At 39.5% G+C, this 17,440-nt stretch overlaps 1 protein-coding gene across 6 annotated transcripts in view; it reads left to right on the top strand.

Moving 5' to 3' along the window:
• Positions 1-17,440, top strand: part of DTNB (dystrobrevin beta) — a 227,745-nt gene that overhangs the window by 161,097 nt on the left and 49,208 nt on the right. For 5 of the 6 annotated variants that reach the window (XM_035000716.1, XM_035000714.1, XM_035000715.1 and 2 more), the window contains exons 11-12: positions 8,693-8,782; positions 12,217-12,304. In XM_035000716.1, coding sequence (XP_034856607.1) covers positions 8,693-8,782; positions 12,217-12,304 — 178 coding nt within the window. The remainder of the gene's footprint in view (positions 1-8,692; positions 8,783-12,216; positions 12,305-17,440) is intronic. The other variant, XM_035000718.1, reaches the window with a different exon arrangement.

Below are 17,440 nucleotides of genomic sequence, written 5' to 3'. Positions count from 1 at the left end.
TCTAATTCTTCCTTCTTAACTTCAACTCCTCCCGGAAGCCTTCCCTGATACCCTAAGCTAGATTAAGTAGATTAAGTGTTCTTCCTCTGTGATCTGTAGCCTCTTGTTTGTATCAGTGTATTGTAATTACCTGTTTGTTTGATGCCTTTCTAGATAGACTATAAGCTCATTGAAGGTGGGGACTCACAAGCCTTCATCCAGAAACTTACTTCTTTTCTCCAAATCTTGCTGTTGCTTGCCTCGTAATCAGTACTTCCTCTGTTAGGAAAAGGATTTTCTTCTTCAATTACTTCAAGCACATGGCATCTTATAACATTGCCTGCTTAGTCCATTCAGAGCAGAGAAATAAAAAACATGAGTTACAATGACCTATCTGGTTCTACTCCAGTCCTGCATCGTTCACTCTAGCTACGCCCGCCCCTGGTTATCTGTCCCTTTCCTCTGCAAGAGTGAGAAACTGGCTCCTGTTGCCCACCAGCCATGTACCTGGTAGCATGGATAGCGGTTTCAATATTGCTGATTTATTTCTTCAATAGATTATTGAGATATAATTCATTCACCATACCATCCACCCACTTAAAGTGTATGATTCAGTGGTTTTTGGTGTATTCACAGAGTTGTGCGGCCATCACCACAATCAATTTTAGAACATTTTCATCACCCCCCAGATTGATTTACTACTATAAGATCACTCCCTGCAGTGTGGAGAATTGACTATAGTGGGCAAGAGTCGAAGAGGAAAGCAAGCAAGGGCTGTTGGGTAGTCTGAGTGGCACTTGGTGAGACTTTCCAGATGAGAAAGGGTGGGGACAGGGGGAGCAGTGAAAGGGGCTGGTTTGAGGGTCTTGTTTCAGAGAAGAGCCAGCAGGACTGATTAATAGTTTGGATGTGAGGCATCAGGAAATGAGAGAAAACCAGAGGCCTTCCACTTTGAGCTTGATGGTTGGGTGAGTGGTGATGCTATCCATTTAAACTGGTCAGTTTTGGGGTGCAGCAGGTGAGGAAGTGGGTGGAGAGAGTCAGGGGTTTTAGTTTGAACATGTTAGGTTTGGGATGCCTTTTAGGCAGCCATGGGGAGATGCTGAATAGGCCCTCAAATACATAATCCTGGAGCTCCAGGGAGAGGTCAGGGCTGGAGATGCAAAGTTGTGAGGATTACAGTAATACCTTTTTGGTAAGATTATCCTGAGAATAAGCAAAAGAGTATATGTGAAATTCTCTGATAAGGTCACAGGTACTTTCTTGGTAATGACTACTACATTATCTTCTTTAATCCTTCCTGTACTCTCTAAAGTACATAATACATGAAGTAGATTTTATATTATTATTATTATTTTACAGATGAGGGGACTAAAGCAGAGAGATTAATGTCCAGGCTCACACAGCAAGCAGGTGTGTGTGGATTAAACCCAAGACTGCCTCACTCCAAAGCCCAGGCTCTGGTTGCTATGCTCTCTTGCCTCCTGCTGAGTAATGAGTCCTGCTCCTGGGGCTGCAAACTGCCACTCTGGACGGACGCAGCCTCTGCTTCTGACCTTGTCCCCGCCACAGCTTACCCATCGTCCCCTCCCTCATTGCTCACATCCCTTTCCCACAGGGGGCGCCTCTTCACTTCTGTCAAAGGTACCCTCTCTTGCTGCCTATAGAGCTGCTGAAGCCATGAGACTTAAACACCCCCATCCTCTTGAAGAGCAGGTCTCACACTGGAGTGTGCCTCAGAAGCACCTGGAAGCTTGTTTCAAATGCATGGAGTGGGGAGGGTGCCTTGTGAGGGAAAGAATGCTGCTCAGGATTACCCCCCCCACACCTCCCCCTCCCCGGGAGAAATGTGCTCATATCATCATCACTCCTCTTTCAACTCTGGTTTATTCTCCTCACCCTTGCTTTTACTGATCTCCCTAATTGGATAAAATTCTATTATGTCTTTTTTTTTCTTCTTAAGTAATCTCTACAGATAATGTGGGGCTTGAACTCATGATCCCAAGATCAAGAGTCGCATGCTGTACCGGCTGAGCCAGTCACGCGCCTTCTGTTATGTCTTCTTAGAGGAGGACAGTGTCCCTCCCATCATAACACATACTACATTTGCCATTTTACATTTATTTGTTTGATCATCTCTTTTTCTACTGAACTGTTAGCACCAAGAGAGCAGCCGCCATGTCTGGGTCCCGCTTACTGTGGTGTCCTCGTCTCCTGACTCAGTGCCCGACACCTTGCAGGTGCTCCAGACATGGACTCAGATGCCCAGCTTCCACCAGAAGTGCTACTAGAACTATCATATATTCGGCCATGAAAATCACCTACTTTTATGGTTTGAATTGACATTTGTCAGCTTAGAATAGAACAATTATTATTATTATTATTTTATATATTTATTACTTGTATGGGATTCTAAACTATTCCAAATTACTGACTTTGCTTTAGAAAAACAGATTTCTAAAGCAAAACCTATTTGTAAGTTGGGGATTGTATAGAGATTGATATTTTATCAAAAGGAAAGTGTTTAAATTCAAAAAAGTAAATCTGGAAAAACAGGTACACCTTTGAATGAGTATATATATCACATATATATCTAACGTAATACCCACACCCCAACACAGAATTGTCAGAAAATTCGTGGGCCTTTAAGTTCCTTATTTACTATAGACAGCGACTGATAACGCTTTTCATTTTGGTTTAGATCCCTAGTTATCTGGCAAATGACACTAGTTCTGAATAGCAGTCTTTGTAGAAAATTAAAATGGAGTTTAATAAACTGTTGCTTCTACAGTAAATGCTTCCAATTTCGTTGCTGCCATTCCCTTTTGAATGCACCCTGGTCAGATTTCCACTCCTGTTCACTGCCAAAATCGGTTCTGTCGAGGAGACCAGTGCCGTCCTCAGTGTTAAATCCAGTGATGAATTCTCTAGGACTTACCCAGGTTGATCTGTCAGTGGCCGTTGACATAGATGATTGCTCCCTTCTACTTGAAACACTTCCCGTACTTGCCTCCAGGTGTCCTACTCTTCCAGTTTTCCTCCTCTTCCTCCGTGGCCCCCTTCGCTAGTTTTCCATACCTCCTTGAATTCTAAATGTTAGTATGCCAGAGGGACCACCTCTCTTTTCTGTATGTCCTCTCCGTAGGTGATACCATCCAGACTGTGAGCTTTTAATACTGTCTACATACCAGTGACTTCCAAACTTCTTTTTCTGGCCCAGACCTTTTCTCTGAGCTCTGACCTCGTAGATCTTCCTCCGAATCAGTACCTTCACCTGGATATCTAATACACATCTCACAATTAGCATGTTCCAAACTGAGTTCCGTGCCTCGCCCTACCAAACTTGCCTCTCTTTCAGTCTTCCCCATCTCAGTTAGTGGCAATCCCGTTCAGAGTTTGCCTAGTCATTAGTTGCTTAGTCAGAACTCCTGATGCTTCTCCATCTACGGTGTCAGATTATTAGATCAGCTTTATCCAAAAACGCTGTCAAAATAGGCCCAGGATCTTGCCATTTCTTATTACTTCGACAGCTACTACTATTCTCCTAGCCACTCTTGTCTCTCATCTGGAATGTTGCAGGAGGCTTCTAATTAGCTGCTTCTTCCCAACTCTCTGATACTTCATCTTCCATAGTGCAGATGATCTTATTAAAATATAAGTTAGAGAATACCTGCCTCTGCTCAAAACCCACCAGCAACTTCTCATATCAGAGTAAAAGCTGAAGCCCTTATGCTGGCCTCTATAACATTGCTACTTTTCAGTCTGCTAAAGAAGCAATTTTGTTTTCTTTTAATTTCTAGTTTGAAGTAGATCAATACTTTACAAAAGTATAAAAATGAGTTACCACAGAGGCACCTGAGTGGCTCAGTTGGTTAAGCGACCAACTCTTGATTTCGGCTCAGGTCATGATCTCAGCGTCATGAGATTGAACCCTTCCAACCCCACCACCCCGCGTGGGCTCCACGCTCAGCACCAACTCTGCTGTCCCTCTCCCTCCGCCTCTCCCACACCCCTGCTTGCACTAACACACACTTGCGCACACACTCTCTCTCTCAAATAAATAAATAAAATCTTTTTTAAAGTGAGTTACTACAGAGAGAAATTCCTCTGGTCATGATGAAGTAACTGATGTCATATTAGTTCTCCCACTATAAACTTCTAGAAAACTATTCTAACTAAAGCAACTGTTTTCAGAAATTAGTAAGTAGGGCAGGACTGTTTTCTGAGGGAAAGGAAATAGATGAGGAGAGCCCTGTGATTGCCCAGGCTTTCTACTGGGAGGTATTTACTAAAGTCTAGTGCTGGAGACGAAGCAGGGTAAGCGCTATTTGCTGAGAATAAGGAGAGAGAGATTGGAGTTTGGGGAGGCTGGAATTTGCCAAGAGGAATACCAGAGGGGAGGAAGCATGCAGAGAAAGAGCTCCCTAAACCTGCATACAGGTCCCTTCCATCTTTGGCTGAAAACTAAGCTGCGTTTGCATAGAATGAGATTTCATAAGACCACCAAAGAACAACTACCTGGGAGAGAACAAGTCCCGGGGATTTGAAAGTGGAACAGCTACTCAAGCCCAGCCTGTTTTGGGGTTCCAACCAACCAGAGTAGAGACATCATCCAACACTGGGGACATTCAATAAAGACCCCAGGAAGGCCATACTTTAGGAGCAGGGTGAAAATAGCCCTAGATAAAAGTTACTCTAGGTCTGCACTAATGAAACTTTAACACAGGCCACAAAAGGACCAGCCTGTCCAAAAGTAAGTTAACTACCAGATTCTTTAGAAGAAGACAACAAAATCCAGACATTCAACAACATAATCCTCATAATTTCCATCATCCAGTGAAAATTTAGAGGACATAGGAAGCAACTGGAAAGTATGTTCTGTGACCAGAATAAAATTAGTCAGTATAAACAGATCCAGAAATAACAGGCATGATGCAATGAACAGAGATGGACTTTAAAACAGCCACAATAGGGGCACCAGGGTGCTCAGTCAGTTAAGTGTCTGCTTTTGTCTCAGGTCATGATCTCCAGGTCCTGAAATTGACTCAGCAGGGAGTCTGCTTCTCTCTCTCTCCCTATGCCTGGCCTCCCTGCTCATTCTCTCTCTCTCTCAAATAAATAAAAATCTTTTTGTTTTGTTTTTTATTTTATTATGTTACATTAGTCACTATATAATACATCATTAGTTTTTGATGTAGTGATCCATGATTCATCGTTCTTGTATAACACCCAGTGCTCCATGCAGTACGTGCCCTCCTTAATGCCCATCGCCTGGCTAACCCATCCCCCCACCCCCCTCCCCTCTAAAATCCTCAGTTTGTTTCCTGGAGTCCATAGTCTCTCATGGTTCATCTTCCCCTCTGATTCCCCCCCTTCATTTTCCCCTTCCTTCTAATGTCCTCCATGCTATTCCTTATGTTCCACAAATAAGTGAAACCATATGATAATTGACTTTCTCTGCTTGACTTATTTCACATAGCATAATCTCCAGTCCCATCCGTGTTGATGTAAAAGTTGGGTATTCATCTTTTCTGATGGCTGAGTAATATTCCATTGTATATATGGACCACATCTTTATCCATTCATCTGTTGAAGGGCATCTCAGTTCTTTCCACAGTTTGGCTACCGCAGTAACCAAACTGTGCAATAGTCAAATAAGTAAAAATCTTTTTTTTAATTTTTTTTAAATTTTTTTTTAAAGATTTTATTTATTTATTGGAGAGAGAGAGTGAGAGAGAGCATGAGAGGGGAAAGGGTCAGAGGGAGAAGCAGACTCTCCACCAAGCGGGGAGCCTGACATGGGACTCGATCCTGGGACTCCATGACCTGAGCCGAAGGCAGTCACTTAACCAACTGAGCCACCCAGGCGCCCATAAATAAAAATCTTAAAAAAAAAAACAAAAAACCAGCCACACCAAATACCAAAAATGTAAAGGAAAATATTAGCATAATGAGGAAAAAAATGGAAATAAAAAAGAACCAACTATAAACATAACTGGAGGTTTCTGCATATATATTCTACTTCAATGACAAAAAGTTTTAAATTAAAAAATAGAACTTCTGGAGTTGAAAGAGATAATACCCAAAATGAAAAAGTCAGTGGATGGACTTAACAGTATATCAGAAATGACAGAAGAAAAAGTCCACTGAACTTAAAGACATAGCGATACAAACTATCCAAAATGCAATACTGGAAAATGAACAGAGCCTCCAAGACTTATGGGACAATGGCAAACAGCCTAACAGAGGGAGGAGAGAAAAATTATTTCAGGAAATATTTTTTCTCAAATTTCCAAATAAATTTTTACAAATTTGATGAAAACTATAAACCCATAGCTACAAGAAGCTCAACAAACTATAATCAGGATAAACAGAAAACCATACCAAGGCACATCACAATCAAATTACTGAAAACCAGTGATGAAGAAAAAGTATTAAAAGCAGCTAGAGGAAAAAATGTTATATACAGGGGGAAAAAGATAAGATTTTTGAAGTGATTTCTCATTAAAAACAATGCACTTGGGGTGCCTGGGTGGCTCAGTCTGGTAAGCATCTGCCTTCACTGAGGTCATGATCCCAGGGTCCCTGCTCAGTGGGGAGTCTGCTTCTCCCTCTGCCTGCCACTCCCCCTGCTTGTGCTTGTGCTCTCTCTCTCAAATAAATAATAAAATCTTTTTAAAAAAATGCATGCTAGCAGAAAATTGAATGGCATTTGAAAGTAGTGAGAGAACCTGTTTTTACTCCTTCTAAAATATATAGATTTCCTAGCTTTATCCACTGAAAAGTTCTAGAAGCAGTGATCGTCCAGGAACAAGGAGCACCCTAGAACCCTAACTGTGGTCTCTAAACATTCTTTCCTAGTAAAGGGAACCTGCAATCCTTGAAGGAATAGTTGATTCCAAGTGTGGGGCAGGACACACACAAGATAGGACTGGGGCATCTTACCAACCAAGTGGGTCATCTGTGCCAACCAAGGAAGCTAATGATATCTAATGGATATATTAGATTAACACAGGAGCCTACTTATAGTAGCTCCCACTGGCCAAAGATAGGACAATTTGAACATCAAAATGATGATTGTAATGGATTGAAGTAATCAGATACATAAAAATCTATGAGTCCCTAATGATACTAAAAAAGAAAACTCCTTGGTAACCATTGGAGGTTGCTAGGGCACTAATTCATTGTTCTGAAATTTGTTAAATAGTAAGAAATGCCAAACATTTGTTTTACCTTTTCTGAATGATCGGTATTTCAAGATAAACAAATAGAGAAACTAATAAATGCAGAAAAGATGATAAAATTGGAAACTGGATCTTGAATCTAGGCAAATCATTAGTAAATGCTAAAGCCATTAGGTGAAAAGTTGATGGGGGACTTTATAATGGAGAGATGTAACCAATAACATCTGAATCCACTGATTAATATTTATATTCCATTGTGTGCCCCCTATTTGATTTTTAAGTGCACCATATTACCTACAACAGATTCTAGCCCCTTCTCAAAAAATGAAACGAAAGCAAAAACTTTAATCAAATCTCTAGCTCTAGCCACAGGGGATAGAGAAACAAATTAAATGGCACCAAGAAAATAATCAGTCAAATCCAGAATCTAGGGTATGCCACTAGATAACTTGCTTTCTTCACAAATAAATGACATGACAGAAACAAGGAAAAGGAAGAACTGTTAGAGATTAAAAACAGAAACATATCAACCAAATGCAGTGTGTATGGACCTTGTTGGAATCTTGATTCTAAATGTAGATGGATATTTTTGAAGATCTGAGGAATTTTTTGGATGGACTGAGTTAAAATTTTCTTAATTTTTTTTTTAGGTGTGATGATGGCATTGTGGTTATGTAAATTAAGTATTCTCAAATGAAATAATAAATTGTCTGGGATTTGCTCCAGCCACCTCATTCTAGACAAAAAGTTGAGTGAAGGAAGAATAGATTCAATAAGTTGGCAAATTTTGGGTTTTGTTGAAGTTTGGTGATGGGTACATGAAAAGTAGTCATTAGTTCACTCCCCATTTTGTGCATGTTTTAACATTTTTGGAATAAAACACTTTTAGAAACTCTTTTGCTTAAGGACCGTCTGAATGTCTATAAAAGAGTCTCGCTCAGAATGTATACAGTGTTGTCTTACAATAAGGAACAATTCTAACAAGTTTGGTTTAAGTATCAGTTTTATGGGAGAAAATAGAATGATGCTAAAGGCAGTACGTATCCTTATAGAAATAAAAGGGTTTAACTGGTGTCATGAGGTAACACTGAAAATTCTTTACATGTAGACAAAAGCTATAAAAGCAGTAGGGGGCATTTGGTGATGTTAAATAGACCCACTCTGCCTGTTTTCCTGCCATTGGGCATTCCCTAAAAGGTGCATCCATCTCAGAGCCCAGAACGTGGGTAAGACTGATGGGCAAGGCTTCTTGGTGACCCCTCCTTGCTTTCCCCTGCTCAGATGCGGAAGTGTCAGTCACCCAAGGCTGTTTCCTAAGAGACTGCTTTTGTTTAAAGGATTGGTGAAATGTATTTTCTATGGTCTAACACCATATTCCATTATGTATTGTGGTTTTTTATTGTTTTCCTTATCATGATTTATTATTTTTTTCTATTTTTCTTTGAAGTTTGCCCATGTTAATCCATGTTCATTTTTCGCTCTGTATGTGTTTGTGTTGTGCTTGGTGTCTTTGCGTCCGTTGTTCCTAGGTTACAGTATAGCCAGGATATACGCAGTCACTTGGCCGATGAGCATGCGCTGATAGCCTCCTATGTGGCCCGTCTGCAACACTGTGCACGGTCAGTGGTAGAGCAGCGACAGCAGGCCGGTCGCCAGGGGCTGATCAGAGGGAGGGAGAGCTGTGTTACCTGGGCTTGCCAGCTGGAAAAAGCTCTGCATGTGGGGTTTTTCTTGAGAAGCTACCAGCTATGTTTGGCAGAGTTTAAATAATTGCTAAAGCATTAACTTCTAAAAGAGAAGGAGCCTTGCCAAGCCTGGGCACTTACCTAAACATATAGTCAGAAATGCTGTTTTAAAGTGGAATTCACTTCCTTCAGCTTACACTTAAAGGCTCTGTAAATGGCAAACATACGCAGTCCCAAAGATGTACATTCACAGAGCTCTTTGATGCACCCTCTTACTGCTCATTCTTGTCTAAATAATGAAACCTTTCTACCGGCATTCAGAGCATAGGGTTAATCAACCCACAGATATCTCACTTTGTCTAATCTTTGATACCATCACCCTGTAACATCTTTGCATGTTACAACTTCATCTCTTCCCCCCAAATCTGGTCATTGTTGATTATTTAAACCACTGGTTTGCAATAGTGGTATTGGATCATTGTCACCTGAGGGAGACTTTACCCAAACAATATGTACGTCCACATGTGATAATTATACGTAATATAATAACTCCATATTCCCCTTTCTCTGAAAACTACTGGTAGTGACTCACTGTTAATGTGGGAATATGCCTGGTTCCTCAGTGGGTTAGGATAGAAAAACGTTTGATAACCACTAACTACAGCAAAGTTAACCCTTTAAAACAAAGTGCCATTGCATTCAGGTAGACCCAGAGCTACCTGTCCACTCTGTGTCCATACCCATTCTGCAAGGAGAATAGCAGGTAAAGTTTAAATAATCTAAAGCCATCCCTCCACTCTACATAGCAGCAGATTGATTCTTACTCTTAGAGAGGAAGCGTAATTTATTAACTAAGCACATAAGAGAGTCTGGAGCCTTACATTTTGATCTTAGTTTTGCCCAGAACATGCCGTGGCTCCGTGAGAAGGTGTTGACCTTGGTTTTATTTCCTGTGATAACAAGAATAAATAATGTGAAAAAATATATATTTGGAAAGGACTGTTTTCTATATTATACTTCATACCATTTCCCATAGTTTTGCCAGTGTGACTAAATAGCTTTGATATTTTTTGGCATTTATTTAATTCTAAAGTCTACTTTCCTACTTCCCAAGTATGTTTAATAGGCTTTTCCTATGAGAGGGAAGGAAAGGCCTGATAATTGGGCATCATATCAACCAAGAGTGCCTCTTCAGCCAACAGATGATTTCTGTGCAGTCTGTCCCAGCTCCTTGGGTCTCTAGGAATAGAGTTGTCTCATCCCTGGCAGGACAGCTTACTTATTATCAGTAAGGGCAGTTGTCCAGGTGATTAAAAGTTTCCATGGTGAAAATAGAAGCAGAGTGTTGGCAGAGGCTGCAACCTGATATTTCAGCCCCAGAAGATTTATGGGAGGTTTAGCTAAGGTCCTCAAGCGTCCTGGCTTAGGGATTAGGCTTCCTGAGCAAGAACTGGTGGCTGGGAGCCCTGGGAGAACATGAGGATTGGGTGAGTACTGCATTTCTTGATTTATAGTCTAAGGAACTGAGCTTCATGCTCCTCAAAGAAGTCAGAAATTTCCTGGCTAATTCTGAAAATGAAAGTCAGCTCAAGCAGAAAAATAAGGAACCTTTCTAATTTTCCTCTTAATTTTCATTGACCTTAAAACCTCTCATCAACATAAAGTTCTAGTTTCTGGTTGGAAAGCATAGCCAATTAAAGCAACCATGTCGTCCACACTTAGGTATAAATGACAAGTAGAATTAACCTTCCTAGGGAGATGGAACACGATGGAGGAGAGGGAGCTTTTTTGCACAGAGGAAAAAATTAAGTTTTTGTTATATCCCTTGCCAAAACAAAGGGCAGTAACTTTAAGTCCCATTTCTTAGGTTGCCAGTCCCTCTATAATATTATCCACTTGTATAATGTTCATTTTTGTTGTTTTTTTTAAAGATAAAGGTAGTTCTCTTATTTCCAGCAAACAACTTTAAGGCACAAATATTATAGTTCAGCCTTGACCTTGGGGCCTTGACCCTAATGTATTAAAGCCAATTGATGGTAGCATGTTCTTATTACAAAATCATCTCATGAGAGGATGATGATACAGACTGACATTTGCGTACCTAAAATTATAAAGTATTCAGAAGTGGCACAGGCAGAAGAAGTACATTAAAAAGAAAATCCATCCTAGAGGAAAGACCAAGTTAAGCTTAAAGACTTAGCCACAATGATAGAAATACAGAAAGGTGAAAAAAATCTAGGAAAAATACAGTTGATTCTATACATGAAAAGGTCAGATACATTTCTATCAATTTAACTTCACCCTTCCCAGATTCCCCCCCATCAGTAATTATTACAAGATTTGACGAGTATTGAACTCATGTCTTTAAATTTTTTCTTATTACTAATTGTGTTGCTAAATTCCATTCAGAGGTTTTTGGAACACCAAGAACCAAGGGCCGACGTAGAAGCAGGCCACAACAGCCATCTGGGGTCAGTTGTCATCACCACTGTTACCTTAAAGCATCTGCCAGACTTAAACAAACAGAATTCTATAGCCACAGTCCCTATTAATCTAGGAGTGCCCTGCTATGGATAAATGACAGTTGATGTAACATGCTAAACTAAAGGAGTCCATTATTTCATAATCCAGTCAAAAGGTCATTGCATCACATATACACAGAGCTAGCCTACTACTCAAGAACACTTCCTTCATCCAGGTGCAGCAGTATCTGATATCCCACATAAGTCTTAAAGACCTTAAAGTTAAGGTGCTGGTACTCTTGTGAAAGAGTAATGGACTAAATTAATTCACTCTAAGATGGGGCTGTAATTGTGGAACAAACATGGTGAAAGAAGAGAAAGACACATCGAAAGGGAATGTTTGATACCATGGATTCTTCTCCAGCTTTACCATATGTTGGACCTGCCCTTTCCTGGGCTCCTCAGTTTTCCTCAGTTGTTCAGCCAGTGTTAAGTGTACTTTTCTTTAGCCCTCTGTTTTTCATGATGCTTTAGTTTTCTCTTGATCTTTTAAAATTCAAGACCTATGTCTAAAAGTTATGAGTTTTTCCAAAACATTTGATTAGAAATCCCCCCTCAGACTTTGCAGATGCTCTGTCTTTTCTCGGACCTTGCATTCAAAAAGAAGTGCCCCTTCTTACAGCGTAGGAGCCAGGGGGATGCTGCTGAAAAGAAAGGGCATATGTGGTCTCATCATTTCTCTATAAACCACCTTTCAGAAGACCATTATTATCTATGACCCAGGCCTCTTGTTTCTTTTGCTACCATACTTTTTTATAAGCTTTCTCCCATCTGTTCTTTCTAAGAGAAAAGCAAGGATAGGGAATGTTTAATAGACACCTGTTGAATTTTTTGTCTCTTTGGCAGTGTCCTGGATAGTCCAAGCCGACTGGATGAGGAACACCGACTTATAGCTCGCTATGCTGCCCGGCTGGCTGCAGAAGCAGGAAACATGGTGAGTAAACGAAAGGTCCTAGTAGAGTAGCGGAAATTAGCATTATTTTAATATACAAATTGTAGGTGATAGTAAACATGAAACTTAGAAGAATAGGTACCTCAGGAACAGAAGGAGAGGAGTGGGTTGTTTAGGGAAGGGATTATAGTGGCCTTTAATTTTATCTACAGTATCCTCTATAAAAAATGAATCAAGAAAATCAAAGAGGGGCGCGTGGGTGGCTCAGTTGTTAAGCGTCTGCCTTCGGCTCAGGTCATGATCCCAGGGTCCTGGGATCAAGCCCTGCATTGGGCTCCCTGCTCAGCGGGAAGCCTGCTTCTCCCTCTCCTACTCCACTTGCTTGTGTTCCCTCTCTTGCTGTGTCTGTCTGTAAAATTAATTAATTAATTATTTAATTAATTAAAATCTTAAAAAAAAGAAGAAAATCAAAGAGCTAGAATTTGGTTCTTTAAAAAGCAATAAAATTAATTACCCCCTAGAAATCCTGATCAAGAAAAAAGGAAAGAAAATACAAATTACCAATATCACAAATGAAAGAAGGGACATTGCTACAGACCCTATAGTTATTATAAGGATGATAAGGGAATATTGTGAGCAACTTTTTGCCAATAAATTTGGCAACCTAGATGAAATAAGCAAATTCCTTGGAAGATACAAATTAGGGTTGTCTGGCTGGTTCAGTCAGTAGAGTATGCAGCTCTTGATCTTGAAGTTGTGGGTTCAAGCCACATGTAGGGTATAGAATCTTTTTTAAAAAAACGACACAAATTAACAAAACTGACTTAAGAAAAAATAGAAAATCTAAATAGTCCTAAATCTGTTAAGGAAATTGAATTTGTAATTAACTTCCCACAAAGAAAACTCTAAGCTCAGAGGGCTGAACTGTTGAATACTATCATATATTTAAGGAAGAAATAATAACAATCTGACATAAATTCTCAATACACAGAGGAAGAAGGTACACTTTCCAAGTCATTTTATCAGGCTACTCTAAACCTGATACAAAAAAAAAGCCATTACAAGAAAATAAAATCCATAATCAAATTCTCTCATGAATATGGATGAAAAAACCTTTAACAAAATATTACCAAATTGAATGTGGAAATATGTAAAAAGGATAATACTCCATGATCAAGTGAGATTTATCCTAGGAGTACAGATTCATTTAATACATAAAAATCAGCCAACGTATTTCACCATATTAGCAGTTTAAAAAAGAAAATTATAAGATCATTTCAATAGGTGCAGAAAAAATATTTGACAATAATGCCCATTTATGATAACATTTCTCAATATACCAGGAGTCAAAGAAGCTTCTTCAATCTGATAAAGAACACCTACAAAAAAACGTACAGCTAATATTATACCAAAAGGTTAAATTTTGGAGTATTTCCTACCTAATATTGAGAACAAGCAAAGGTGTCCACTTTTCACCACCTCTATTCAAAATTGTACTGGAGGCCTTAGCCAGTGAAGAAAAGGGCATAAATGTTGGAAAGGAAGAAGTAAAGCTGTCCTATTTGCAGACGACATGATTATGTAGAGACAGTCCTAAGGAATCTATAAAAACACTCCTAGAACAGATACATGACTATAGAGCAGTGTTGCAGGATACAAAGTCAGTGTACAAAAATTGATTATATTTCCATCTATAGCAGTGAGTAATTAGAAAACTAAATTTAGGAAAAACACCATTTACTATAAGATTAAAAAAACATCAAATACTTATGGATAAATTTAATGAAAGATGTTAAGACTGAAAACTATAAAATATTGCTGAGAAGAATTAAAGAAAACCTAAATAAGTGGAGAGGTTTGCCATGGAATATTCACATTCAATATAGTTAGGATGGCACATTTTTCCAAATTTATCTGTAGATTCAATACCAATCCGAATCCCAATAAACTTTGAAGAAACTGGCCAACTGATTTTAAAATATATTTGGAAACCAGAGGACTTAGAAAAACCAAGTCTTTAAAAAGAGCAAAGTTGAAGGACTTAACAACTCTACTTGACATCAAGACTTACAAAAAGCCACAGTAATCAAGAAAGTGTGATATTGGCAAAAGAATACACAAGTAGGACGCCTGGGTGGCTCAGTCGGTTAAGCGTCTGCCTTCGACTCAGGTCATGATCCCAGGGTTCTGGGATCCTTGCTCCTCAGCAAGGAGCCAGCTTCTCCCTCTGCCTGCCTCTGTCTCTCTCTCTCTCTGATAAATAAATAAAATCTTAAAAAAAAAAAAAAAAAGAATACACAAGTCATCCATACAGTAAGCTCACATGTATAAGGTCAAATGACTTTTTTTTTTTTTTAACAAGGCACAAAAGAAATTCAGTTGGGAAAGGAAAATCTTTTTAACAAGTGCTTCTGGAAAAACTATATATTTATATGAAATAAAGAACCTCAACCTCTTCCTCATACTTTACGTAGGAACCAGTTTGAAATGTATCATAAATTTAAACATAAAAGCTAAAACCATAAAGCTACTAAAAGAAGGCTTAGAAAAATATCTTCATGTCTTTGGAGCAGGCAAAGAATTCTTAGAGGAATCATGAACCATTAAAAACTGATAAGTTGGACCTTATTGAAAATAAATTCTTTCCTCATTAAAGAATACTATTAAAAAGACAAAGCCCAACCTGAAAGAAAATATTTGCAACACGTGTCTGACAAACGACAAACTATGTAACGAATTCCTGCACCTCAAATTCCTGCCCAAATTTTAAATGGTCTAAAGACTTGGACAGACACTTCACAGAAGAAGATATACAAATGGGCAATAAGCACATAAAAAGGTGCTTGATATCATTAATCATCAGGAAAATGCCAATTAAAACCATAATGACCCACTAGAATGACTACAGTGAAAAAGATTGACAACATCAATTGTTGGAGATGAGGTGGAGCACATGGAATTCTCATACACTGCATACCAAAAGTACATAAATTTGATTACGTGTACATGAAATTCTAGAATAGGTAAAATTGATTTATAGTGACGGAAATTGCACCAGGTACTGTTTCTGGGAATGGGGATATTGAAATAAAGGTAAGGAAACTTTCTGGATTGATAGAAACATTCTGCATTTTTATAGAGGTGTGTGTTACAAGAGTTGTATGTATTTGTCAAGACCGATTGGATGGCATACTTAGGATATGAGTATTATATCTCAGTTAAAAGAAAGAGGAACCAAGAATGGTGAATATGTAAGTTTGATTGCATTGAGAAATGGCTACCCAAGGATTTGCCATGGGTTTACTGCAATTTTGAAATAATTTATAATAAAATGTTCTCTTTTTTCTTTCATTTCAGCCCTTTACTTTCCTTGAAGAGTTATGTGCATATTAATATCCATTTTTCCTTCCCTCCCTCATGTATGTATTCATTTGGCAAATATTTATTTTGTTCCTATGATGTGCCAGATTGGATACTATGATGAACAAATGATTCCTGCCCTCATGGAACTAACAGTCTAGTGAGAGAGACAAACAGTAAACAAATACACTATTAAACTTAACTATAGGGGCGCCTGGTGGCTCAGTCGGTTAAGCATCTGACTCTTGGCTTCAGCTCAGGTCGTGATCTCGGGGTCCTGGGATCGAGCCCCGCATCAGGCTCCCCACTCAGCAGGGGAGTCTCTTTCCCTCTCTCTCCCTCTGTCCCTCCTCCCACTCATGCTCTCTCTCTTTCTGAAATAAATAAAATCTTAAAAAAAATAAACAATTACAAATAATTAGGTGCACTGGAGGAAAAATGGAAGGAACTATGAAAATGGATAGCAGGTCCCTGACATACACTGTATGGCCTCTGTGAGAAAGTGTTACTTGTGTTGAGATCTGAAGATAAAAGAATTCATTTTCCTGAGAACTAAAAAGGACTGAAACCCAAAGCAGCCCCTGGGCCACTGTTGCTGCCCCTCCTGCCCTATGCTTAGGTTTTAACTGTCTTGAGGTGCAGTGGGCAAAACCTTGTATGTATGCAAAGTGGAGAGTTGGAAATGAGGCTTTCACATTAAGCTAGGCCCCTGAAAGCATTATAACCCGGTGAAGGTACAGTGTAGAAGACCATCCGCCAACACAAAGATAGGACAAGAAAGCTTTAGGTTCTCCTCCTGTTGGAGTGGAAGAGGTCTCCCCTGGGGATTCACAACCTTAGTCCTGTCTGTACTTGTGTTGGGTCCATTTACATTACTTCATAGATTGAGAAACACCAAAGTAAAATTTTAATATAAAATTAATCCTACGGCATTGAGGAGAAGCAAAATATAAATCCTCTCCTGAGGTTAACATTCTCAATTGAGGCCAAGCAGTGATTCCCACAGAAAGAGTCCAACTAAACATGAACTCCTGAGCATCTCTGTCAGTGACTTTAGATACTAGAATCATTGGCTATAGAATAACTATGTTTAAAATTTCTTCAGACCTGAGGGGTGCCTGGGTGGCTCAGTCATTAAGCTTCTGCCTTCGGCTCAGGTAATGATCCCAGGGTCCTGGAATCGAGCCCCACGGGGGGCTCTCTGCTCAGCGGGGAGCCTGCTTCTCCCTCTCTCACTGTGTCTCTCTCTGTCAAATAAATAAAATCTTTAAAAAAAATAAAATTTCTTCAGACCTGAAAGAAGGAATTAAAAACATGATAAAAGAAAAGACTATCTAAAGAGACTGGAGATGAAAACAATCCAAATAGAACATAAACATTTTAAAAACAAAAGTTGCTGAAATTTAAAACTCAGTGGATGGGTTAAATGTTAGGTCAGACACAGCTGCACAGAGAATTAGTCTGCTGGAAAATACATGTAAGAAGGTTCCCCAAATGGGGGCGCCTGGGTGGCTCAGATGGTTAAGCATCTGCCTTCAGCTCAGGTCATGATCCCAGGGTCCTAGGATTGAGCCCCACGTTGGGCTCCCTGCTCAGTGGAGAGCCTGCTTCTCCCTCTCCCTCTGCTGCTCTCCCTGCTTGTGTTTGCTCTCTCTTCCTCTCTCTCTGTCAAATAAATAAAAATAAAATCTTTTTAAAAAAGAAGTTTCCCAAATACAACACAAAAAGGTGAAAAATTTGAAACAAGGTTTTCAGACATGGAAGATGGAGAACCAACAGTCAACTCATTGGAATCCCCCCACCTCCCCCCCCAAAAAA

The sequence above is a fragment of the Mirounga leonina genome, unplaced genomic scaffold (genome assembly GCF_011800145.1).
Source record: "Mirounga leonina isolate KUSES-001 unplaced genomic scaffold, KU_Mleo_1.0 Mir_125, whole genome shotgun sequence".
NCBI classification, from domain to species: domain Eukaryota; kingdom Metazoa; phylum Chordata; class Mammalia; order Carnivora; family Phocidae; genus Mirounga; species Mirounga leonina.
This window is presented reverse-complemented; position numbering and strand designations above follow the sequence as displayed.